Consider the following 27,359-nt stretch of genomic DNA (forward strand, 5'->3'; position numbering starts at 1 on the left):
CCAGTGTTCACAAACATAAAATGTATTTATTAAAGATAACTGGGAAATGAAAATTGTACAGAATAACAAGTAAAGTTGAAATGTCATTTATAAAACACTTTTCTTCACTACTGAAGTATGTTCCAGTATCTGAATCATGATACTACTGAAAATACAACAGTTCCTGAAGAATAGTGCCTCACACATACTACCAGTTATGCTATCTCCTACAATCATAATGTACTTTAAGCAAACCTGTCCTGAGAGACATTAAAAAACCATTGCCGATCTTCTTTTGTAAATGATCATTTCTGGCATTTTAACACAAAAGAAATATACAGATCAGATTCAGAGTAAAGTCAGAACTTCTCTGCATACATCTTCTAACTTAGTGGCTCGGATCCTTTGGAAATTACATGGTAGGTAACTAGTAATTTCAGATTGGTTTATCAGACATGGAAGCTCCCATACCGCTTAATTGCTGTTTTGTTTGATGGAAATGTAATAAAGTAGGAAACGGTGCAAATTTGCATTAAATGAAAAGTTCAACACAATGCACTGCATTTAACTGCACTAAACTCAATTGTTTTCCTAAAGAATATCTAAACCAAAGGAACGAAAGTGTTAATGTAATGAAGCTTTTACAAGTTCATAGATATGGTGGCTGCATTAGTTTGCTTTTTAGGCACATACAGAAAAACACTTAGTTCCTCCAGAAAACCAGCGTTGGAACTTCCTGCACACTGAACTGAATTTGCAAACAATCTCATTAGCCTACCTATTTGTCTTCTGCAAGTTACAAAACACATTTACTTAATGAAATTAATATTTAGAGGTGTTTCTAGTATAAATTAGGAGGGGGTAACAACCCTGCTCCCAAGGGTATACCGAGTGAAGGTATACCCTAGACAGGAATTGTTTTACTGGCAGAATAAGCAGATAAAAATAAATTAAAAACTAAAAAATAATCCAGCCATCACATCAGGGAATGGTAAGCCACACATTATTACATATCTGCTATAATGGCTATTATTTTTGAAAATCTTGTTTATTTGATTGTTGGAGTATGAAGACTCTCCTATATCCTGATATCCTATCCTAGGATATGGTTCCATGTATTTATTAGTCACCTTATGATATCGGTTGCCACAATCCAACTAAATAAACCATAAGCACAGCAAACATTTAACACTGCAGTGGAGCAATATTACCATAAAAATAATGTACTCTATTATGAAATGTGCCAACTAGAAGTCATTATGACATAAAGTGCTCTTAAAGTGCTATATTTGGGTTCTACACCACCTGCATTATTCACCTGCAGAAAACATTTAGTGTGAATAATGCAATTGAAAGTTAACCTAGTGTTTGTTTGCTGTGAAGACCATTTAAAATGTGCTTCTATCAAAACAAAAGCGGGGCTGTAATAAGGCACCAGCATACAATACCCAAGCCAGAAAAGCACTAATAGTATGATGACGGAGGTGACATTTCCACTGTAACACTAGCCAGTTTATATCAGTATTGTCAGTTTACCTGGTAACCGTATCTACAACTATATTGTACATACATGCAAAACTATTTGTGGTTTGGTTGAATGCTTGAAGATAAGTGCACTTCTGTGAATAAAACAAAAGTTATTATATTGCTCTCCACTTTTCATTTTGTGACAACAGCCTAAGCGCAAATTCTATACAGCACATTCATTTAATAAAGTGTAAAAAAAGGATGGATGATGAAGCAAAACAGGCATTCAGGACTTACTTTCCAACGTTTTATGGAATAGGAAATTACGTTTTTTTTTGCATGTGCATGTTTACTACCATCCAATCATGTACTAGAGAGTATGCATATCTAAAGGGATATCAGGGATGTCTGTCAATATGCAGATTCCAGTGTAGGAAATCTAAACTAACCATACCTTTGATGAGCCCAAAGAGTAAGCAACATTTAAAGCTTTGCCTAATTGATCTGGATGTACTAAATAAAAACATATGAAGAAGATATGGAATTGTAAATGAATATATGGACAGTCTACAGAATTTTCTGATATTTTAAGTCATATTATAAAACTCCTAAACTATCATTCAAATAGAGTGTTCTGGGAGTGGAGCTTAAAAAAAAAAAACCACAGAAATAAAAGCTTAATGATCCTCATACAAAAAAACTGTGTTCACAGCACACAAGTATGGCAAAACTATAGTAAGAAAAAATATATATACACATCTGTGAATTTCCAGAACTGGTAATATAAAAAGTAAAGTTAAATGGGATAGTCCGAACTACAATAGTTTTGATAACCCCAATACATTTGATTTATAGTTTTTTTAGTTACCTGACTGCAGAATATGAAAAATCAAGCAATGATCGAATGCTATGCAATACAGGGGGTTTGTCAGAGTTGCAATTAAAATTTCAGTAACAGATGCATAGCATTAGAAATTTTATTAACCTAAAAGGAGATCCAACTGGTAGAAACCCAATAAATAAACAATGTAAAAGATTTACTTTTGGGTAAATAAAGCGTATGTCTACACAAAACTTTGTTTTTAACATTTTTGATATGAAACCCTGTTGGTTTTGGTTATAAAACTCCAGTAAATATACAGATATTGGTCTTTGGTGCACTGGCATTTTGTTTAATTTTTGTCTTTTTACTGCTGTCTTGGACCTTATTAAAGGGATTCCCCTTGTAGAAATAAGGGGGTAATAACAAAACCTTGGAGAGAAAAAAAAAAAAAAAACACTTTAGGTTCCAACCCTTCCCCAACCTATCCAAACTTTTGGTAGGACATGCACTTTCAATTTTAAATAGAAACATTTAGTACAGAGGAAAGGTCCTGTTGCCAGTCCATAAACATGTATATACAATTTCAATAATTAAAACAATAAAATAAATATAAATTGTTTCCAAGAGAGGAAGCTTCTTGCATGGTTATAGTTTTCAGTATTGCTTGGGTCCTCTGAATATAACAGGATTTTGCCCTCTTGTCCATGAATTCAGTTCTTTTTCTAGGTCACCTTGATGGAATCGGGTGCCATTGATAAAGAGAATGGGAGTGGGCCATCCCCATTAACAGTTCGGTAAAAGTGCTGCTCCTTGTCTCGCTGTAACTGTTCATTAAGCTGTTTCTCCTTTTCCAGGGCCATCTGAGCATTCAGCAATTCCTCTGTCAAACGGCTAAAAGAGAAGCAGAGGATGAAATGATGATCTATGGGTGTGGGTATATAGGGAACTCCGGGCTATAGAACAAATGTCTGTTAGAGGTCACAGAAATATTTTTAGAAGGTGCTAACCTCTTAGAAATTTATTTTTAACACATAACAGGTAAAGTTTCAAAGTTGAAGCAAATGCATTAAATTATTTACATATATGATGCAGTTTGTTTGTGGATTTTGCTTGTGTAACATTTTTTACAGTTTTATTATCTGCTGATCCTGATTCTTCCACTTGTAATTGTTATAGTGATAATGTTGCAATTGCACAGCAGCATTGTCACCCTGTAGACCCTGTAGTTTTTAACGGACTTTTACTTAAAGCCAACATAGCACAATTTCCAACAATGTGCACTTGAGCCCCCTACCCCTTTACTAACCTAAGTCTACCTCCAAAGGTCTGTACTTACAAGATATAGAGCGCTGCAGTCTAGCATTTATTTACAATTTTTTTCTCGGCTGGTCTATCTGGTCAGGAAACAGCCCACAGAAATCAATGGGGCTGCACTGCGTGGGTAAAGGCAGAAGAAGTGGACTTGGTGTTGGGAAAACAAATGTTGTATTGCATCCCATCGTATCTTGATGCTTATGTAAACCGTGGAGGAGAAAGGTAGGTTAAGCAAGTCAAAGAGGAAGGGGTCCCCCTTGGGTACACTTTTTTTAAGGCCAAATTCTATGTAATGCTGTTTAGCTCCTGGCAGAGATTTAGGGTGTGCCCTTACCACAGTAACGAACACCTTTGCTGGACAGCTTGGCCTGTTTAAGGAATTGGGGGAAAAGTTTTTTTTTCCGTGCAGCAGAACAGTACTGCTGTATTAGTGTCTGACTTAAAATGCTATTGTCTGACTTAAAATGCTAGATTATTAGGGAGATTATTAGGGGGCACCTTCTAAGACTCTGGTAAGGTACCAGACAGTTTGGTTGAAACACTTGTAGAGGCGAGTCTTAGTGACTGCATTCAAGGTTTCAATAAAACTCTCCCAAGTCTCAAAAAATTGTGAGGTTTTGGTTTCTATGGAGTAGGAGGCCTCAACCCATTCCATTTTGAACAAATGCTGGTAATTTGAGAGGAACAGCTGGATCGAGGGGGGGGGGGGGGGGGGGCATCAGATATCCAGCAGTGGAAAATAGATTTCCTTCCTACTGCAGATAGAAGGAGTAACAATTGTTTAGCACCACAAAAGTAGCGAGTACTGTCTCTGCCTACCATACCAAATATTGCCCAAGAAGGGAAAGGCAGATAGCGGACAAGGTGTATTTGGATGTAGTGGACAATTTGTCTCTAAAAACGTTTAAGTAGGGGGCAGTCCCAAGAATTGTAAAAAACAATCTGCTTGAGCTGCACCACATTTGAGACAGGTTTTGGATTCTGACAGGCCCATATGATGCGCTCATGAAAAAGAAATATATGCCCTGTGGAATATAATGTTCATTTTTTTTTTACTGATCCTTACATTTTACAGCCTCAGAGACACTGTCATAGTCAAGATCATACTAAACATCATTGACATATATGTAATTTTTCAGCTTACATGGTCATTGCTGCCTGGTTCTGGGCCTGGGCTCGTAAGGCTTCAATCTCCTGCTGCATACTCTGCACTTTCTCCTCCAGTATGATATTCCTGTCCATCTATCATACAAAAAAATCATTATTAGTGAAATTTAAGGCCTGGGTAGTAAAAAGTCATTAAGCAGTATGAGTAGCTTAAAAATGAAAATGTAGAACCAAGCTTGGGTTGCCAGCTGCTGTGGAACTACAAATTTAAGCATCTTTCTTCAGCAAGCATTCTAAATTATGTGCAAAGCACAAAGAATAAAGGCATAAAAAATTACAAAAGTAAAATTAAAGATGAAGGGGCTATAGACCGAGGTAAGGCAGGCAAAATAATAATCCTTTTTTTCCCCCCATAGTGGGCCTATGCTGTGCCCAGATCTGGTCCCAACATTTCCCACAGTGCAGGGCTGCTTCTTCTAGGCAGACAAAACAGCAGCTCTGCCTAGTTACATATCCCCCACCCATCTTTAGGGCATAATATTAGACACTGCATTATGCAGCTACAGGAAGCTAAGTCCCTTTGTCCAGTACATATTACATGGTTGTTTTAGCTTTATTTGGTATTTTTTCTAATATACAATTTACTATACAGAGGAAACATGAGGTGGAAGATGAAAGCACAAAGCTGTCAAACTGGCTTTTTAATGTTTCTAGCTGCACCACCTGTCACGAGTATCAGGTAGCGATCATACTCTGTATTGCTCATTTATCATACAATATTTATATGTATATGTATATTAAAGGTAAAGTCTTCCGATACTCCATAATATGGGAAGACTGACCTTACTGAGACTTTACCTTTTTAAGTGAGTTGACCCTTTAATATTTTAACATTATACACCTTGGAAAAAATCAGACAGTTCCCAGTTTGTTTTTCAGGAACATTGCTAGGCTACTCTCTTTAGTTTTGTCACATAAAGCTGGAAAAGAAGTAAAGCTGAACTGTTTTCTTAAATGCCAAAGAACACGATCAGAGTACATATGCCATGCATTTAGAACCTTACTGTAGCTTGCTGAGCCTGAAGCCTTTTCTCTTGTTCTCTTATCCGCCCACTTTTCATTTCAATCACAAAATGCAGACTTTGTAGCTCCTGCTCCCAGAATTCACCAGGGCTACCATGATCCTAAGAATACAGAATTGGACATCACTATTAATGGAAAACCCTCCACAAAGCGATAAGAAACTAAATTATCTCATGGGAAAAGGGAATGTTCTAAAAAGGAATTAATATTAGTTTTTAATCTTTGAGATTTGTATGCAAATTTGACTATCTTTAGGAAAAACTGTAACAAACTGAAGTAAGCCAAGAAGGTAGGCAAATGATATAAAAAAGTACACCTTGAAGTTATCTTCAGTGCAAACCACAAGTCAAAAAAGTCACATGATAAAGCTTATTGCAAGATTTTGAGCTTCTAGCTCTGTTGGAAAGCATGGTGCAATGACTTCCTGGAAGCATAAGCCAAGGTATGTGTTTTTGTTTGTGGGTGAATGGTTTGTGTCATTTGCGTTAAGGTTGGCAAATTAGCAGACCTTTGGTTTACCAAAGAAGTTCCACTTTAGACAAAACATGATCATAGCTATACTGTCTATGCCATGTCCAGTCCCTTTCTTTTAGGCACTTAACAACACAGGTCAAAGAAAAAGTAGTAACAGCTTGATCACTGTGCAGCCCATCCCTGAAACTTCATCCTGCACAGGAAAATTGACATTAGTGTCCCAGCACATGACAGTGAAACAAGATATGCATTCTCTTAACCAGTATTACATACTAAAGTATGTTAGCATCTCATGTAAACTTTTGAACTGCTTCTTAAAGGCCCGTCCTGCACATTCGGATATTATCTGCTAAGAACACAAGTAGGCACCTTTAAAATTCTTTTCTGTGTGATTACAGGGAGGCCTGGAATGTGGCAGCACACCTAAGTGTGGACAGATTACCAAAGGAAAGGGATTACTGTACTGTGCTCTGTAATAGTTGTTTGTGTGTGAAGAACATTGGGTAAAGCATACTTCAGTGAAATAAACAGGACCTACACGGAGCACAGGTTCGAAGCCAAGGAAGATTATTTCATTATGCACGTAGAAAACATTGTTTATCTAATGGCGATCTATTAAAAACTGACATTTTGAATGCATTTCTAGCCAAAGCATGTTTTTTTCACCAGGAAGGAAAGTGTAAGAAAATCCAAAAACATTCAAATTTTCCCCCTGGCAAGCTTTGACGTTATACGTAAGTCCAGAAGTTTTGACTGTCACAATGGTCCAGCATTCAGGGAAGGATCTGCATGCTTTAAGTTGGATAAAGGAACCATAGTGTAGCACAACGTCAGGTACCTAACATTCCTGGAAGTGTTGGATGCTAATCAAATTCAGGTATACAAATTTGACTCCAGGTACTGTATAAAAAATCTTCTATTTGACGCAGCAACTTTAAAAACCTGTTAAAACAGGCTTTTGCTTTGCCTATGCAAGGAAAAAGCTCAGGAAGTTTAAAAAGGTAAAATGTAATATCTAAACAATTCAGGTCAGCAACCAAATGCTTCCTTTTATTGTTACTGTTGTGTTTATAAAATGTTGTATTTAAAGGATTGCTATAGGCATCAAATAAGTTCTATTCCAATGGCTGTACATATACTACTACAATACCTGAATATGAATTTTGTAGTCCTGACTTAGGACTGACTCTTCAACACGTTTCATTTTCTCATGGAAGGATGCCAACTGCCCACTTAACTCTGTAACAGTTTCCTGCAAAGTAAATAAATCAATTACTATGCTTATGTGATGGGGCAATAAAAAGAAAGATGGCAATATGCAAAATACAGTAACCACAGGAACCATCCAGTATTGGATCAATTCAATAATTTTTGTCCAAGCACAGAGATGCATAAAATTGTATCTATATGATCTTTGGAAAATACAGCACATCACAAAACAGATCATTCACATCTGTGTGTTGTGAGGTGCTATGGCTCAGGTGTGTTAAGGTTTATGTATATGTAGGATAGGTGACATTCAAAATGAATAACATTGACTTAGATGCTGAATTGTAAATGTCAAGCAAGTTTAATAATATATGTCCTTTGCATGGATTAGGTGCTCTTGTCATTCAGTACAAAGTTATCAATCTTTGCACTTACTTAATAAGTTGTCTTACTGAATAAGGCACAGATAAGATTGTTTTTTTTTTTGTCATCTTGTTTTCAACAAGAGATCAGCTACCACTTCCAGTTATCCAAAATCGCATATAATTCATCTAATTATTATGATTAGACTGTTATTTATATGACCTAGGATAGCATAACTTTTGTACAGTTTAACCTAAACCTTCATAATTTAATTGAATTAATCTAGATTGGTCTCCGTAGTAGAAAACACAGAATAGTTAACAATAAACAAATATATGGAAGGTGCTGTTGCTGACCTATTTAAAAAATGCACACCGTCATCCTTGCATCAACACTCTTCACTTTACCAATTGTATTGTTCTGGAACAGTGATTCCATAAGCAGTGAGGCAATGATGAGGATGACATCAAACTATGATTTAGCACTTTTTAAAGCAAGTCATGCCCTGCAGTTCCATTTTGACAAGTTCCCTAGTGAAAAATGTATACTATTTGTTCCACCACACTGACTTTTTACTTTTGCGGAAAAAAAAAAAAAAAAAATCAGCAAAGTGACACCTAAAGGTTGAATGTTAAGAGAATGAAACTATATATTTTTAGGCTGGGTTTCCTTCCTTTACCATCATTTTTAGTTACATACTACATCTACACCAGTTGCAGAAGCCTTAATTATGTTACAAAACTGATGAACCCAGCAGACCTGAAGGGAAGTGGTTAACTTTTCATACGTTTCTTTGAGAGATTCCTTTTCTTCATTATTGTGCTTCTGCAGCTCTATGGGGAAAAATACAATAGAGTACAGTCATTTCCTCTCAGTCATGCTGTGCACAAAGATGCAAAAATGTTTCACTTCCTTTATAAGCAATAGTTAACACTGCACCCTGCTACATGTAAAAGATTGACATTTGTACCTTCTTCATAATTATACTTCTAAGGACCCAATAAATATATAAACAAAATACAGAAATTATATTAGGAGCCCTATTTGTAAAGCAGTGGTATGGACTAACCATGGGCATACTGCTGCATTTTTATTGAAGGAACCGATGGAACATAAAAAAAAAAAAATCAGTGCCCCTGGTTTGGGGCCCTGGGGCAAACAAAACAACATTCTTTGAAATGAATGGAGGGTAAGAAACGTGGAACTGTAAATTCAATTTAAGCTGGAATTCTACTTCACCCTAATGGATAGTGCTAGGAGGAAGTAAACAAGACTTTTACATTTCCCCATGCAGATAGAGTTGGTAAATCTAAAGAATGTGGGTAGTAAGCATGGATGTTCACTGATAGAGCTATCAATGGTGGCAGCATTCAAAACGATACAGCAAGAAAAGCATTAGAAGGCTCATTAGTTCAAATGGCAGATCAACAGGTATTAAAAAAAAAAAAAAAAATAGGAGTAAAAACAGATTACAGTATCAATGGTATGGAAAACCTACAAGACATATGTGATTGTATAGTTTTATTATTACACAGTATTTAATTAGCGCCAACATATTACACAGCGCTGTACAAAGTCTACTGTCATGTCCCTAACTGTCCCTAAAAAGGGGCTCACAATCTAATATCCCTACCATAGTCATATGTCATTAACACAGACTAAGGACAATATTGGGGGGGAAGCCAATTAACCTAACTGCATATTTTTTAAATGTGGGAGGAAACGGATGTACCCAGAGGAATCCCACACAGACAAGGGGAGAACTTGCAAACTCCATTCAGATAGTGTCCCGGCCGTGATTTACCTGGTACCAGAGTGACCTCTGAGCCAGCGTGCTGCCCTTGTTTTAATAAAGTTTCGCTGTAATGGTTTTTGATTTACCATGCAGAACCAATTTAGTCAAAATTGGCTCAGCCTGCACCCTCGACTGGCCCAGGGCTCAACTCACACTTTTCCATATAGTTTGGATACCTAATAAATATCGCAATAAATATCTAAAAAAATTCTCCATTTTTTATCACATGCTTAATACAGGTTGCCCATGTCAGTGACCAGCAGGGGTGTCAGAAGAAAAACACATTTGTGGAGCAAAGATAAATAAACATGGCAAAGGTATGTTTTCTATCTCCATTTGCCAGCCTGGATTGTTTTATTTTACACTAGTTGTAAAGTGATATGGGTTGCCTTGGATTCGCATAACAACCACAACGTTTTCCATTTTACCTTCAAATTTTTTATCCAGTTCAGTTTTCAGACACGTAGCCTGTTCTGCAAGACGTTTTTCCAATTCTGCTTCTGCATCTTGTTTAGCCTGTAAAAGCGTGACAACATTTATCAATGGCTGTGTATATAATTTTCATCTCCAGAAAAGTGCTGTGCCCTCAGTCTCCTCTCCCTCACCATTTACAAATTCCAACCATTTTTCTTTACAAACCGACATCCTGAACTTTTGTGATGCTTCTCCCCAGAAAAGATATCGGGAATCTATTGCTACCTCTAATCCAGGGGTCGGCAATTGACCTTTAGGCCAGATACGGCCTAGCCGGTAGTTCGTTCCGGCCTAACCCCCCCCGGGCCGATCCAGCCTAATGCCGGGCGGCAACCCGCAGCTCCGGAGCCGGAACTACCGATGTCGGATCCGCCTCCATTCTGTGGCTCCCCTATTTATCGCGGCCGGCGTTGATACTTCCGCCGCTGCGGTAAATATGGAAAGCTCCCTGAAGGAAAATCCCTTTCCTCCGCAATTCATACAGAGGAGAGGGATTTCACTTCAGGGGGCGTTCCCTGGTGGTGGGCGGAGCCATTAGGGTGGGACTCAAGAGTCCGGCCTAGTGTGCTCCCGCCCACCCCTGAAAGGATTTAGTGGCCATAAAAGTTTGCCTGATTGTAATTAAAAGTTTAAGGAAGATTGGTAGAGTAGCTGTATGTTAAATAAACTTAAAGTCTAAATCCATTAAAAAAAAAAGTGTTCAGGGATAGAATGAGGAAGTATCGAAAACCCTTGTTTTTATACTGCAATACAGTGAGCTTCTCTAATGACAAGGTCCATGAGAGTGGGGTTGGATGCTTCCAAAGCAGTGGGGGTGAGGAACCCATCAGGGTATGGAGTTCCGGTATTATCAGGCCACATGGGACACTGGGTTGTTGTGAGGCCCGGTGGGATACCTGCGAGTTGTCCCAGAGCCGGAGTGGTAGCGGTTTGGGGCCTTTGTGGTGAGTAGGAGTATCCAAGTATTAGTAGGTTAGTAATGCAGATGTACTTTCATGGACCTTCAAAACCTTTTAAACCTTTAAACTGGTAAATATATCTGGTTGTTTGACATTAAAGGAAAGAAGTAAATCATTTTGTATGTAAAGAAAAGGCTGCTATGGCCAGTTTTACCCAAGGACAGGTCTCTGTGTGGGTATTTTAAAGGTATCTGGAGGGAGGTGAGACGGTGTTGGTAAGCTGGCAAGCAGTTAGGAAAGACTGCATCCCCCTTTACAATTGTCATGGTCACAGGACAAAAAAAAGGCAAATTTTCCCAGAGGGGACACAGCCAGCAGATATTAATTAAATCCTAAACTAGAAAAAGTTTTAGACTTTCTTAGCTGGTCCAGTGTTCTAACAGTTTATGAATAAATGAAAAGCCCTCAGTGCTGGCCTATATTGTCAGCTGTCTTCTTAACTGTTGACAGATTGCACCTGTATAAGCTGCTCTCACTGAAATCAAAGTTCAGATTAAGGTAACAATGCAAATAGCTTCTTTATACAATACTGAAGCTCATAAAACAAACATTTTACGGTTTAGAGTTTTTCCCAAGCAGAACAAAGCTCCATATTGGCAGGCAACATTAAAAGAACACGTTGGTTTTGTTCTGTTTATAACAAGTACATGGAACATATGTGGTCAATAAACTGACATAATTAGTCAAAAAATGGAACTGAATATGATACAGCATTATTATCAAACTCCTTTCAACCAATCGCTGAAAAAAGGTGTTCGGGAGGCTACTGAAACCTTGACTCGGTGTCGGTTTCCTTTTCGGACTGCATGTTGCTTGGAGTTCTATAGGATAATCCACCTTCACTTCTACTTTTTGACTCCCACCGCTTACTTGAATTTGCAAGCTTCTCAGTCCAAACCTAACAAGCAGGCAGCCTATTCTACCCACTGAGCCACACTAATCTAGTGGTACTACTGCATTTATCCAGCACATTTGCTCCAGGAATAACACTACTGACCTTTTCCCTCAGCTGCTGTTCTTGCTCCTCCATCTTCTTTTTGTTGGCCTCCTCAATGGCCATCTTCTCCTTAAGGTGGGCCTGAAGGAGATTTTTGATTTCTTTTTCATAGTCTTGGATTTTCTGCAAACATTCACTCGATCCATTGCCTGTGTTTGGACACGAGGATAAAGAAAATTAATGTCAGGTCACATTTCTTGTTTACAAAATCAAAGCCACTTTTTCAATGGTCAATGAACCTTGTGGGCCTGATTTCTTAAAGCTCTCCAAAGCTGGAGAGGATACACTTTCATCAGTGAAGCTGGGTGGTGCAACAAACCTGAAATGGATCTGGTGCAGGATTGAAAACATTTGCTAACAATAGCAAATAACTTTGAAGCAATCCATTCCAGGTTTGCTGGTTCACCCAGCTTCACTGATGAAAGTGTATCCTCTACAGCAATGGAGGAGCTTTAATAAATCAATCACATTGTGACTGGTTATCAATTATGAATAGATGACAGTTTTAAATGTATGGTAACTAATGTATACCACACAAGGAAAGCAGTTTAGATTGGATGATAATCAACTAAATCTACCTTTAGTTTTATTTACTGTAAGGATCTTTAAAAAAAAAAAAAGAGATTCCAGCTCTACCCCAGATGGTAGGTTACACTATACAAAAGAGTATGCCAAGAAGTATACATTCTAGCATTCTAGGGTCCTTCTAAGGCTAAAATGAAAACCAAAGCAAAGAGAAGATCATATAAAAAATGTTTAAAATATGATGCATAGTCAGTATCTATAATCAACATATCCTACAGAGCTATTGCTTCAGAAATGTTCATATCCATCCTAGGAGAGTCTTTTCCCACCTGCTGCAGTGCTGCTCAATAGGCCCCTTTATCCTCCAGTTGAGCCACGTTCAAATGGAAAAGATTTATACTGCATGCCACATTGATATACATTTGTCCCTGGCCTTGCCAGAGCTCTAAAGATCAAAGCTAGCCCTCTTACCGGCTATGTCGTTCAGCTCTTGAGATGTGTGCTGGTTGTGCTTTGTTTTTTGCCGACTCTGAAAGAGAAACAATACTTGTTTTAATGTGGACTTAATTAATAAGATTGCAAATGGCCATAGACACTTAAGCATGTTTGGATGTGTAGACATGATGTAACTACCCATCTGTTCCAATCACCACATCCCTAAACACAAATACCGGTAGTTCCATCAGGACTATAGAAAGAAATTGGAAAGGAGAGTTGCAGACCCCAGTGCCGCATATTTTTTTTTAGTGGAAATCAAAAGCAATTGAGGAAGGTTTAATATCCCTATTTTTCTATCTTAGGCATGGGGGTATTTGCAGATTCCCCGAAGCAATTACATTGTTGCATTATACAAAAAAAGCTATTATTTACCCTAGCAGTTCCATGTCCTAATTTAAAGCTGACTGCTAATTTTGTCTAAGGGTAGATACAGTATAAGTAGGTAATAGTTTTATCTAGATTTTACCTTCAAAGTAAACCTTTGCTGACAGATAATGGGGAAATATTATTAATATTAGACAGTATTTGCAAATTGCTGCATTACATGTCAGTGCTATAAACTCCACAGTCTTGTCACTAGCTGTCCTTCAAAGGAGCTAACAATCTAATGCCCCATACCCAATCATAATGTACCATTTATATACATATGTCTTTAATACAGTCTAAGGGCAATTTTGGGGGGAAGCCAATTAACCTAACTGCATGTTTCTGGAATGTGGGAGGAAACCCAACGCAAACACAGGGAGAACCTGCAAACTCCATGCAGATAGTTCCCTGGCTGAGATTCAAACCAGGGACCTAGCACTGCTGAAAGCACTACAGGGCACAAAAAGACACTTATTGCCAAGGTTAAATACACCTTTGAGCTGAATGCAATTATTACCGAAATATATTGTATAATTATATTTTTTGCTCTGACAAAAAAATTGGCATAAAAAACAAAGACTTGTCACTAAGGTGTGTGCGGATTACTCACTGTTTAGACAAATGCTACAAAATCTTAGTATAAACTATGGTGCCTGTGTCTTGTCAAAGACAGACAATCATGTTTATCATCCGAAAACAATGTTATCAGAGTGACTGCCATAATACAAAGACTGCCAAATACCAATATGCCATTGGTGCAGCAGGTCCTCTCTGGAGTGTTAATGCCATGCTGATGCCATGCCTCTCACCAGATCCACACCAGACTATGCTATAATTTTATGAAGTATTTACAGGAAACTTTCTCCAGAGTCAGTACTTCACAGTCCTTCACAGTACTTCACAGATTGAGAAACACGTGCAGCCATGAAATGCAAAGTACATGATCTGTATATTTGCTCTTGTTAAGTGACTTAAAAGTGTTAAAGATCCATATAACAGCCAGGCAGCTGGCATCTTCATAGGGAGGACACATCTTCATGGTAGATTAAATCTGTCAGCAGAGCAATAAATGTAATAGCCTGTAACGCTGAATTGGTTACGGCAGGCACTACTGACCTACTGATACAACAGGAGATCTCCAACAATTTTTTCAATGGAGATTGCATGGCAATTCCCAAATATAACAACAAAAAAATCATAAAAAGAGGGATTTCAATATCTAAATATCTTGTACATGGGAAATGCATTTGAACATCTAAATATTACATGGCTTAATAAGACTAGGTGGCATGAATTGGTGCCTTAATGGACCTTTGTTTAATATTGGCCCAAGAGGGAATAATCTATCATGGCAGCCAAACAGTTTCTCCACTGAAGTAAAGGAGGACTAGTTGTCATGGGAACAAGTGTAGTTCTCATTCAGACATCAGGATATATCAGGCCCAAGTGTTCAATATAATAAATATATATAAAAATAAAATAAAAGGAAATATGCCAGTAATCACACTAATGATCATAAACAGAGCCCTCCTGGACAGTGAGCAGATAACATTTTATTGTCATCCCCTGAAAACCAGAGCTTACCTAGGGAGGCCTACTATTAGCTATATTCCATAGCATGTAGCTTGAAATAAACAAGATGGATGGTGACATGCAAACACAGATTCATTAGTACTCAAAAAATGTATTTATTTCACCTATTTGTGCTTGGTCAAATTGATGGACGATATTGAGACACCAATGTATCAAAGGGATAAACAGGCTGTGGTGACACCATAGTTGATTTGGAGGGCAATGGCCACCTTCTGAACATCTCCATTTCATTTTAAGACCGCCTTTATGGGTGTTTTTAAAACATCTGAAAACCACTGTAAGAACTGAAGGGGTATAGGAAGAAGAAATACAACATTGTTTTCCCTGGAATACAGACATGTGCCATTCAAAAATATCAATATTTATTTTTTTTAAATGGCTAGCCATGCCAAGTTCTGGAATTTAATATTGCTTTAATATGTCAAACACTTGCTTTGTTGTAACAGGTTCCAAGTGCATGTTTTGGGTTCACGTGTTATCTAACTTTGCAGTTCTTTGCAAATGTGTTTCTGTGCAATTTATTGTTTGTGCCTGCAATTTTCCCTCCCTTTAATTAAAGGCTTTCTATGCTACAAATAATCCGATAGCAGGCTCCTGGGATTTTAATATGGTGCCCTACATTTAGCGACTGTCTGTAATTATGAAATCGGTTTTGAATTTTCTCATGTCAAATATAAACTGTTCTCAAAGTCAACCTGTCACAAATTAAAACTTTTAAAATCATACACATCTGTACTCGCAAAGCTTCAACAGGCAGTGAGGCTGGGTAAAATGGGGCAATAGAACTATATATGTTATAATCGAGAACTGGCAGCAGGTAGGGTTATATAGAAGCAAAAAAAAAAAAAAAAGTCTCTTCTGCCATAAAACCACATTTTTTTCTAATACTTTCTTATTAACACGCTGGGGTGCTTTGTACAGTCTTCTACAATGATAAGTTGCATTGTCATAGAAGCCCAATCTAGATCTAAAAGGTACAGATGTTTTTTTTTAGCAAGCAAACAAGGTGCAACAGCAGTTACCTGAAGCCCCGTGAAAGTTCTGCTCAGTCTGGATAGGAAGCAATATAGAAAATAAAACTTAAATTCAGCATATTTCTGGGTAGAATAAGCCATCATTGAATGGCTTGTAAGGTTTGTCTTTGTGTTTCTCTTTTCACCTGGCATATCTGGGTATTTTATCTGCCAGTATTTGTCTGCCAGAAAGCACCACAAGTATGAAAATGATCAGGGTGTCTCTCTCACAGATGACATACCATCTTACTTACGCCAGCATTCCTCTGTCAAATTTGATAAAGGAGATATTTTTAATGAGGGTCAGGAAAACAGGAAAGTTTCAAGGAAAATCAGAAGATTGATGACACGTGATACACAAAGCATATGTGCTCATCCCAGCTACTCACAGCTCTGTATCAGGGCTAGAAATGAATACAAATCAAGGCTAAAAAAAAAATGCCGTGTCATAAATTACAATAAATGAGTACAATCAGTGACTTAATGTTCTGGCAAGCTTTACACTTAATTTAAGGCAAGCTTTACACTTTGCATTGCAGCAATGCATGGTATAATGCATATGGTTTCTGTTTAATGTGTTAGAATGGTCTTCCAGCAGATTTAAAGGTATTAGGCTGCCGTAACACAGTGCGAGCATATCCTGTGTTCATTCGAATTCTCCTAGATCACAGACACCTGTTGTATATGTATGGACACATTTACATTGGTAGGGCAAGAAAAGAGACCACAAACACAATATACTCCAACACATAAATAGTACAGCTCATGCACATCTTACTATGGCCAAAGTAACAAAATACTTCTAAACTCTAGTAAAAAAAAATAAAAATAAACAACAGACCAGCAAAGGTAGGGTCATAACAGGTTTTATAGCTAGAAATATACTTTGAATTTAATTACCCCCTCCTCCACCAGTTTGGATACACCAGTTTAGTATGAAATAGTGCTATCAGGGTTTTGCAATTTGTATCTCATTGGGAAACGAAAGGAACTCCCCAACATAAGGGAAGTGCCCTGGAGAGATGTCACAGAAAACAGTGCCCCAATTAGATTTCCCCTTCAATTCTTGTTCTGGAAACACCTTTAAAGTTTTGGATTTTCCCTTAATTTTAATCCCAGTGATACTGGCCATCAATACAACCAAAGAGTCATCATCCATTCTTAAGATTGTAGTCCATTCTTTGTTGTATTTTTCCTATGGTTATGCAAAACAAGATACACATTTTAAAGCCCATGAGTGGAGGTGTACAGACTGTATTAGCTTGGATTGTTTTTCCTCCCTAAAGCTGAACCTTGGGCAAAAATGGTTTAACCCCCTGCAGTGGATCCCTCTTACCATTGCAATGGTTAGCTCAATGACCTAAATAGGTGGAGTAAAACTTACCTTACTTCCCACTTTCACAACTGTAAACACTCCTATTCCATTTTGTTAGACCAGTCCCACACAGTCATACCAGAATCCCCTTTAATGCATGTCTGTAAGCCTTTCACTGGCCAGGATAATTCCAATGGCAGTTCTTTTCACCAGCTTCCATTTCATTTTAGAATCAAATTCAAGCTCCTGTGCTTTGCCTTCAACTCCCTCCTCCGCTCTTGTCCCATTTACCTTTCTGACCTGATTGGAAAATACATGCCATAGCTGCTCTCTTCACTCCTCCAATGATCTACTAATTACTTCCTCACTCATAACCTCATCACATTCACGACTTCAAAACATTTCTAGGGCTACCGCAACTATCTGGAATGGTCTTCCACATCCTATTAGGCTTGCGCTAACTTTCTGTTCATTTAAAAAAGCACTGAAAACCCATTTTCTTCAAACTTGTCTACCTGTCTTCTTCCCTTTCTTAAACTCTCACTACTTCCCACCATTCCATTTCCCCCCTCCTACTGTGTGCTACTTCCCCCATCTCTTAGATTGCAAGCTCTTCTGGGCAGGGTCCTCTCCTTATATAACCTCTCACTCCTTCTGTGTCACTGTCTGTATATGTCTGTCATTTGCAACCCCTACTTAATGTACAGCACTGTGTAATATATTGGCGCGATATAAAAACTATTTAATAGTAATATTAACAAACTGGAAGACCTTTTAACTGCAGAAGCCAGATGTAAATGTCACTCCAGTGGTACTACTACTACTACATTTTAAAAACCCAGGATCATTAGCGTCCCACTACATTACCAATCCATTTTGTCAGATCGCTAAACCACAGTCTACTAACTGGAACCACATTAGCCCCTGCAGAAGGGTGCTCATGTTCATCGCCTCCCCCCCTCCACTCATCATAAAACAGAACAGGGTGCTCAGCAGTGGGTGGCAAGTCCTGGAATTGTGCCTAAAATGTAACCAAAAATGACTGCCAACAATCATTTTAAACAATTATTTTGGTCGGGGTATGTTGAATGTTTATTTTATATATGTCACTTGTGATATCAGCTGATAAATAGTTTACAAAAAATAATAAAACAAAGAATAACTATTTAGTGTTACTTATTAGGCAATCTCTACAAAGCTGGAGGTCCGGGTATATATAAAAAAAAAAATCTTGCGCCTGGTTGACACTCCAAAATATTACCATTGTGAATCGCCCGAATCTTGCATTTGTCATTAGCCACCAATCTACCCTCAAATATGTGCAAGGAAAGTTACAGCTGCCCTGTTTGCTGGACAATTTTTTATGTTTCTGTACATTTCTAGAGCTTTGCAATGAAAAACACAGTAGGTTTAATGGTTCATGTCATCTCCAGACTACATTCTGTCTTCATGTACTTTATTTATGAACTTTTATCATGTCTCCTGAAAAGATCTCTTTTGGAATCACATCTTTTGTATATACGGGTCTGAAAGTTTCCATTGTGCTTTGCTTTTGAAGATGTAAAATACAGACACATCAAACCAGCTTGAGGATAAATAACATAAATCCTGTCCCAACATTGCACATTCCCCCTGCTCAGTGTCTCATGACAGTGACCCTGCTGGCAGCCTTCACACTCCTGGAGAGGAGTCCACAGTCACTGTTAAACATTCACTTGCAGAAGTAAACTACTACAAGTTATATATTTAACACACAACCCATGAATTCAGAGAGTGGGGGCTACTTAAAGTGAATGCAGCCTATGAATGTTTGTATGGAATAGAAAAGGAATACAGGCTCACTCATGCTTTTTTTTTTTTTTATCAGTTTCACCAATAGATTCACAAATTCACCTTGTCCAATTACCACTGTCAAGAAAGTAATTTGAAAGAATTAGCCACGTAAGGGGCCTAAATCTTTCAAATAGAATATCTAGTCAACTGTGTAAAAAAGCCTTTACTTTCATTGCCCCGATGTGTCTGCCTGTGTTGGAAATTTAACATGGTTAATGATTTTTGTTCTATCCTCACGTGACAGTGTTTAATTTGGAAATACTGCACAATAATCAGAAAATACCTGATGGGTGTGTAGCTACATGTGGAAGGGGTCATTAAAATCATGGTGCAAAGTGTACAGCCCCTGGGTGCTTAAAAAGAAGGAGCATAGCAAACTTTTCCAATGCCCACTGAATGCCAATTAAAGTCTAGGACTGAGCTGAGGAATATTTATGTACTCTTGTTGGTAAAGTACTGTGATAGCTTAAACAAAGCAAGCAGTTTTCAGGTCTGCCAAAGCTGTACCATAAGCTGTCAAAAGACTCTCACTTTGCCCTGAAATCTAAAATAAAGTTTTCCCTATATTTGTACTGGTTACAAAAAGCAACCAGTAAAGATATTGGAAAAACTGAAAACTAATGCACCTATCACACCATGGACTGGTAAGCTGCAATATATTACATTTTTGCCTTTCACTTTAGATACACTACGGCAGCAGTTACCAACCGGTGGTCCATGGCTCTGTCTCCCGACACAACCCCTCCCCCCATTCTGAGCCTGCGATGGGGGAGTAGGCAGGTTCCGGCATTATGACATCACTCTGGGGGAATTTTCTTCCCCTTTGAGTGACACACGGCTTGCGGCGCATGTGCAGGGTTTAAAATTTTGAATGTAAAGGTCTGTGAGCTCCAAAAGGTTGGCGACCACTGCACTAAGAGCTCTATTTATAAAACAGGGAATCTGACATTCCCTCAAAAAATACCTTGTGGGAATCTTCCAAGGCCATGTATTTCAATGCCAGTATTTGGTTTCCACAAAGGAATGTTTGGTGGGATGTTGGTTTCCCTGTTTTATAACTAGATCCCTTAGTGTACATTAGGGAGAGTTCAGGTTAGGTGTTGGGGGTCACAGGGAGGCCCATATTGTGCCAAATACTATCAGTGTTAATCTCTTTGTCATTGAAACTCCCCATTTCAGATGCAGAAAGCAACAATATTAAGGGCTGTTTTAAGAGATCTTAATATAAAAAACTAGAAGGGAGTTCTTCTTAAAATTTGGGATTTTGTAAAAATAAAGGCTTGCATTTCTTTTATAAGAATTCTGAATGCTGTACAATGTAATAGTGGGACCTACTCCCCTCCTTGAACTTGTTGCATCAGGAGTACAGAGAGCCCTCCCCACACCAAGCTCCATACTTCGGACAGATCCCTAGAAGGAATGTACAGTCTGCTGCACTGGGGAACAGATTCCCATCTCATGCCAACTGCATTTGTAATGTCAAGAAGTGTTTACGAGATTTGAGCTGTCTGCTAATAAAAATGAGACTGAGGGTTTCTGTGTACATCCAAGGTGCAGTCAGGATGGCATAACATGAACAGTACTACACCAGGATCTATTTCTGTACACACTGAAATACATTTACCTCAATATTGTACCAATGTTCCAAAAAGCGATTCTGTATACCCAAGGTGGCTAGGATATTAAAAGCCAATTTCCAAAAATATTTCTTTAACCTGAGTCATACACAACCTCAGGACTAGGTTAACATTTAGGCACAGTAGTCTTCTGCCTAATGGCAGCAGAGCCAAGAGGGGTGACCCAAGGTTGTGTGCCCGTAGGTTTTTATGATGGAAATCTGGCCTTATGCAATCTTCTTATATGTCTCAGTGGCACTAGTGGTTATATATCTACACCCACTGGGGATGACACCTTCCTCTTCCTATCTATCCTATCAGTTGATCTGGTAAAACATATCTAATATTGACAATGGAAGAGCATGCCTGTACAACGTGTATGACAGCATTGCTTCTTTTTTCCCCTATTACCATGGACACATAATAAAGGCTGACAATACCATAAGCATGGGAGTTGCACCCTTTCGACAGTGCACAGCACCACAGTCCTTGTAAAGTTTTAAAAACATTGTTAACTGGAAGAGAAAGAAGTTTTATAACAGAAGAGACATTCTCCTCTGACATAAAACATTACTAGCTAACAATTTTTATACAGTGTTTAGTTTGGCTTTAAAACAATGTTTACCTTATGTGTTTGTAATAGCTGGCCTGTTTTTTTTTTTTTTGTTTGTCTTTTTGATACTTTGTCCTCAACCAAAATAGCTTCATGGACTTTAAATCAGTGTAGTAAAGTTTTATTCCTTCAGAACACTATAATACTATTTGGATACTACTGAAGGACAGATCTTGTTTAGGTAATAAAAGGAAACAAAAAATATGTCTACAAAGATGGTTAATAAATTCTAACACGGACAGTGCTACAGAAAGCAGACTATCATATGGGCCCTTTGTCAAACCTAATAATGCAAAAAATTTGGCCACCTAAAATGTTGTTACAAGGGCCATCTAGGGGCAGGGGGCTGTGGGCTGTGCACTCGCTATGTAACCCTTCCATATTACCAGCATTGCTTAGTTGTTGTTTTTTAGAGGCCACCGCATGTTGCATTATGTAAACAATTTTTGAGCCTTCAAGTAAATATATAGGACTTTCATAGGGCAGAATACCAGTCACATCCGCCTCAATAGAGCTGTGATTACCACAATAACACTTATGAGCAGCACTAACTATCACAATGTTCAATTTGTATTAATGTATTTATTTTTTCAGTCTTCTGTTGAGATATGTGACTACATCCCACAATTACAGGAGTCAAGGATGTTATGATGAGCCAAAACACATAAAATTGTCTCTCATTTCTTTTGTTTCATGGTCAGTATAGGTATAAAGTAGTTAGGAAAATAAAGCAGATTCCATGCTGCTTTCAACAGTTTATTCTAACAGCAAGGATTCCACAACAAAGCCCCCCTTTCCCAGCCACACCAGACTTCCACAACGAAGATACACTTCCCCAGCCACACCAGGCTTCCATGACGAAGACCATCTTCCTCAGCCACACCAAGCTTCCACTTCCCCAGCCACACCAGGCTTCCATGACGAAGACCCTCTTCCCCGGCCACACCAGGCTTCCGTGACGAAGACCCTCTTCCCCGGCCACACCAGGCTTCCGTGACAAAGACCCTCTTCCCCAGCCACACCTGGCTTCCATGACGAAGACCCTCTTCCTCGGCCACACCAAGCTTCGGTGACGAAGACCCTCTTGCCCAGCCACACCAGGCTTCCTTGACGAAGACCCTCTTCCCCAGCCACACTGGGCTTCCATTACGAAGACCCTATTCCCCGGCCACACCAGGCTTCCACAACTCAGACTTTCATCTCAAGACACACCAGGCTTCCATGACAAAGACCCACTTCCCCAGCCACACCAGGCTTCCATGACGAAGACCCACTTCCCCAGCCACAACAGGATTCCACAGCAAAGACCCACTTCCCCAGCCACACATGACTTCCGCAATGAAGACCCACTTCCTCAGCCTTACCAGACTTCCGCGACCAACACCCTCTTCCCCAGCCACGCCAAACTTTCAAAGCCCAGACCCCCTAACAAAGACTACCACTGCTAAAACTCCAAGCCACACCTGAGTTCTACAATAAAGACCCCTGCCACAGTCACTATAGTCACTATAGTATGCACAACGCCTCCCAATCCAAATTACACTACATAAAGAAAATATTTTAATTTTTCGTTTATATCCTTTTATTACTTTTGTTTCACAAGTTGAACAATTTTTAAGTCCACCAAGGACAATGACTGTCCTACCACATGATACATTATGGAAGATAAATTTAACTCCTCCACCACCTTTGCTTGCTCCTTACTGGGAATGACAGGGAGTGTGTGGGTGTGCTAGCAGAGGAGTAAGCATCATCTTAGCAGTGTGTATATATATGTGTCAGAATGTGAGGGAGCAGCACAGGTCAGTGCTGCTATGACTGAAGCGCTTAAAACAGCCAATGCACATTCCTGCATATCAACACGACTGTAAAGGGAGATACAATAAGCAAAGCCAGTGGAAGGCAAAGAGCCAGCTGTTGGGAAGAATAAAATAGCAACATCAAGGTGCCACATTATAAAGCTTATTTAACTCAATAGGCAAAGTCCAAAGACATGCCATACCACAGCAATCAACCAGAAAGTTGCTTTTAGTGTAGTCATTCTAATAAAAGCTAGTCTGTCTAGTGGTTTGGGTTCTTTAGGATCCTCTATGCCAGTAAATCATTACTGCTGAACCATCTTGGATATCCATGTGTTACAGAGCTGTGATCATATGGACAAAGTAAAAGCAGCGGAGGGACTGCTGAACAGCTTGAAACTGTGTTTAATTTATCTGTGGTCTATGTACCTTTTTGATGAAAGCATACAACTGAAGGGGATTTTAATTTTGAAAATGAAAATCCTCTCAAAAGAATTCATTACACCGTATAATATAAAGGTTACCAACTTTTCATTTTTCTGTCACTTTATTCCCCTCTGGGAATGAGAAGAATTCTGTGTAGGCCCTAATTCAAAATAAACTGGGACTTACATAGGACTGAGGTTTCTCAGGTAGTTGATGGGGAGGTATAGTCAGTCATATGCTCCACTATACCCAGAAGTCCCAGGTTTTTCTATACTGTAGTCAATGAAATATAGAAGACGTAAAGGGAGGGTAAGTAAAGCTCAAGTTGAGGTTAGCATAAAGATGAACCTGTTCTTCTGCTCATGAGGGCTCATTTCCAAGCCTACACCCCCAAAAAAATATTTTTGGATGTTCAGTGAATAAATAAGCCATTAGTGTTATACACCTGAACAAGACCAGAACTGCAGGATTCTTGAAGCTGCCCCATACAGAAGCAATGTTCAATCCTGAACGTTACAGTCTTTAATTTTAGGGTGAAAGTCAGCAAAAACTCTATGAGATAAAGCAAGAGACTTACTTTGATCCTGGACTGACCTGTGTTTGGCAACTGATACATGCCCCAAGTTATCAGCTGGAGTTTATTTAAGGGTTAAGGACCACCACCTCACCACCCCAACATAACAGCACTGCTTGCTCAGTGCCCAAGCACCATCTCATGGGAGTGAAAGTGTGGAGTCAAATGTACCATATACCCTGAAGTACTGGGGATTTTTCTTAATCAAATAGAACGAAGGGACAGCAATAGTATGAATTGCTGGTCAAAAAATTAATTAAACTTGTTAATAAACCCTGCACGAGGTAAAAAAAAAAAAGTGTATTAAACATCATGGTTAATAGTAATAATAATAATGTTAATGCTAGCTTTTTCAGGTTCAGCCAAACTCGACTGACATTAAAGGTCAAGGTATCATCACCCAAGCCTTTTAACCTAAGTCATGAAGGATGACCTCCTGTCACTTTCAGTAAGTAATAATGTCAGTCATTCAGCTCACACATCCTCCTCCAGACTGATACAAGTTTACCATCAGCAGTGCACATTAAGCAAGAAAAGGACTTCATCTATCAGGTTTTTTTAGCGGTTTGCAGGCTTATTCAGAAGAGTTGCTTTCACTCCCTATTTCAGTGGCATTGAATCATGGAGAATCATGGTGAAGAAGTAGGACATATCTCCTGTCATTTATATATGTGCATTTATTGTATTACATGCATATTACTTAACTGTAAAAACTTCCTTTTTTGGATGTGTAGACATCCAAAAGCCCTGTGACAGGTGTAATGATTCATCATTTTGGGTGTGATGTCAGTAGTCCCATCAGACTCCTAGCTAGACCCCAGGGCTCTTACCTTTTCGGTTGGGGGAGTTACCTGGGTTTAGGGTAGCGCATGCAGGGTGCCAGTTTGGCTTTCTAATCGAGTATAGCACAGTTGTATGGTTCTGCCCTGAGACACGTTTCCCCATACCTGAAAGTACCAGATATTTGTCTTCACCAATATTAGCTTAATGGTGAGGCAGAACAAGGTTATGTGCTACTGGTAGGGCCACATGAAAAGAATCTGTTCTGTATATGTAAACCACTGGTTTGATTTAAAGACATATACCTATTAGTGTAAATACACAAACCCTTTCTTATTGGCCAGCGAGGTTCTATATTTCAGCGACAAGCCCATTAAAATGTGAGACGGCATAAGTTAGTGTCGAGATCCAATATCTGGAAGTGTAGAAACGTTGCTAATATCAATGTTACAGGTTACAGCTGAAAGGGCAACTTTTTGAGACAGCTGCATGTATGTGCATACCTGGGCTTTATACCTGTCATTTTCTTTTTCTTTAGTGACATCAAAAAAATCTAAATTCCATCGTACCTGCCAAAAAAGATTCCCACCACTCCTATTCATTTCAGTGTTTGTCAGGGCATTTGGGAAAATCAATACCAGTTAAAAGTGTTGGCAGTTGTTCCAATGCAGTTCAATCTGAGCCTAGTCTTAAAGAGCCATGGCACTATCTTCATGTGGATAAACTCACTCACAAATGACATTTTTGCAACTCCTCATTCATATAAGCACCACAGCTCTGATTCATAGTCGTATAAAGCTAAAGAATCAATCCAGGCAAATGTTCTGCAATACAGCAACCCAATCAAATTGCAACTGCTAAAGCTGAACTTTTTAGATACAAACCACAAAAACAGTTTAACAGGACTGGAAGACAGTTAATGCATGGATGGACCAGTAAACGGGGTAATTTATTTAAGACACAAATCACATTAAATTCACCATAATTATAAAATTTGCAATCAGCTGAAAGTTTCAACACTTTTTAGCAGGATCACCACTTTCACTGTTGAAAGATAGAGATTGCCATTCGTTTTATAAAACAGCAATCAAATGGGTGACCAAGGTATAGTTGACCACACTCAAAGTTAAGAACACCATTGGCCACAATGAATACCAGTTTTTTGTTATAAGCCCCTTGATTGCCACTTTGGCAGCAAATTGAATTTCTTAAAAGCAGGGATTGCATGCCATAACTGCCGTGAAAATGCATTGGGTGTAAAGCATTGCTGCTGTGCTCCCAGGAGCGGCAAACCACACATGGGGTAATGTTCAAAGAAGTGCAACAACTACTACATCATGATCTGACACTGCTGCGTGTAAAAAAATGGTTTCCAACCACTGCCATTTACTTAAACAGGAGCAGTTAAGTTTGTCACAAGTCTGTAACTACCCCGAGTCTACACCAACTGATCCAACTTTTCATCATAACTAAAAAAAAAAAAAAAAAGTTAAAAAATTGTGAATTACTTCTTTGAAGTTAATGAAGCCTCTGATCACCAGTGTAGTTTATTACTGTACACCAAATTATCCCTGATAGCCAAACAAAATTGATTGTTATGCTGTTAGGCCGTTTGATTTGTTTTCATAAAGCTGCTCATCAGGGTTGCTGATTACATTGCCTGATGTACAGACAGATTAGACGGAGCATTCGCAATCATGCATATGAAAATAATCATAAAAATATGGCACAAGAAAGAAGAAAAAAAAAACACAAAAAGGTACATCACATGTAATGCTCAGCTTTCATACTAACTCAAAATAGGAAAATATTTTTCATAAAACAGAAACTTAATTGGATATATTCCTTCTACCTCGTTAGCAAAGCATTCATTGAAATGATTAAAACAAATTCAAATTATTTCTTAAATTCTCAAGATCAGTCAAGTTGCTGTGTATTTATTCATAGCAAGTGAATCTGTAGGAGGGGCTTTATATTTTCCCAATCACTTTCTTCATTATTTGAGCACAGACATAAAAAAATAGATACAAAGGAAAAGTTTGAAAACCTGGCCATTTAATGACAACTGTGTGCATCAAGCCTGAAGAGTCAGAGTGGAAAGGTTCAGCTGATCAGCCCTGCTGATTGTACAAGCACAGGAAGAGACAGCACACAGTGATACACTTACCTTGTTCCTGGATCTAAGGCAGCACAATTTGCTGGCCTTGCAGCCCATGGCTGCACCCCTGATTTAGAGCCTTGCAGCCACTGGTAGAGTATGGGTCACATCTCGCCCCCCTTCCCTCTGCTCTATAGTTTGGCAGGCTGCCTGTGTCCCATACACACCCCTCTCCCTCTCCCTCTCCCTCTCCCTCACTCTCTCAT

General features: G+C 38.7%; 1 protein-coding gene across 1 annotated transcript; it reads right to left on the reverse strand.

Moving 5' to 3' along the window:
• Window positions 1–6: 6 nt before the first annotated feature.
• On the reverse strand, window positions 7–27,359 carry CCDC69 (coiled-coil domain containing 69). The gene is made up of 9 exons (XM_072400508.1): window positions 27,163–27,359; window positions 13,041–13,098; window positions 12,045–12,193; window positions 10,043–10,130; window positions 8,579–8,652; window positions 7,398–7,499; window positions 5,755–5,874; window positions 4,728–4,825; window positions 7–3,160 (listed from the first exon to the last, which is right to left on the reverse strand). Exons 1-9 carry the CDS (start codon window positions 27,208–27,210, stop codon window positions 2,992–2,994), a joined length of 906 nt encoding a protein of 301 aa, XP_072256609.1. The 5' UTR covers window positions 27,211–27,359; the 3' UTR covers window positions 7–2,991.

This window comes from Pyxicephalus adspersus, chromosome 2, assembly GCF_032062135.1.
Source record: "Pyxicephalus adspersus chromosome 2, UCB_Pads_2.0, whole genome shotgun sequence".
Lineage (NCBI taxonomy): Eukaryota > Metazoa > Chordata > Amphibia > Anura > Pyxicephalidae > Pyxicephalus > Pyxicephalus adspersus.

Excerpts from the sequence above, each read along its gene's own strand:
- CCDC69 (XM_072400508.1), bottom strand. The coding sequence starts at position 27,210 with ATGGGCTGCAAGGCCAGCAAATTGTGCTGCCTTAGATCCAGGAACAAG. Across the intron at positions 13,099-27,162 it reads GCCTTAGATCCAGGAACAAG|AGTCGGCAAAAAACAAAGCA; the intron begins GTAAGTGTATCA and ends TTTCTCTTTCAG. Across the intron at positions 8,653-10,042 it reads ACTGGATAAAAAATTTGAAG|AGCTGCAGAAGCACAATAAT; the intron begins GTAAAATGGAAA and ends TTTTCCCCATAG.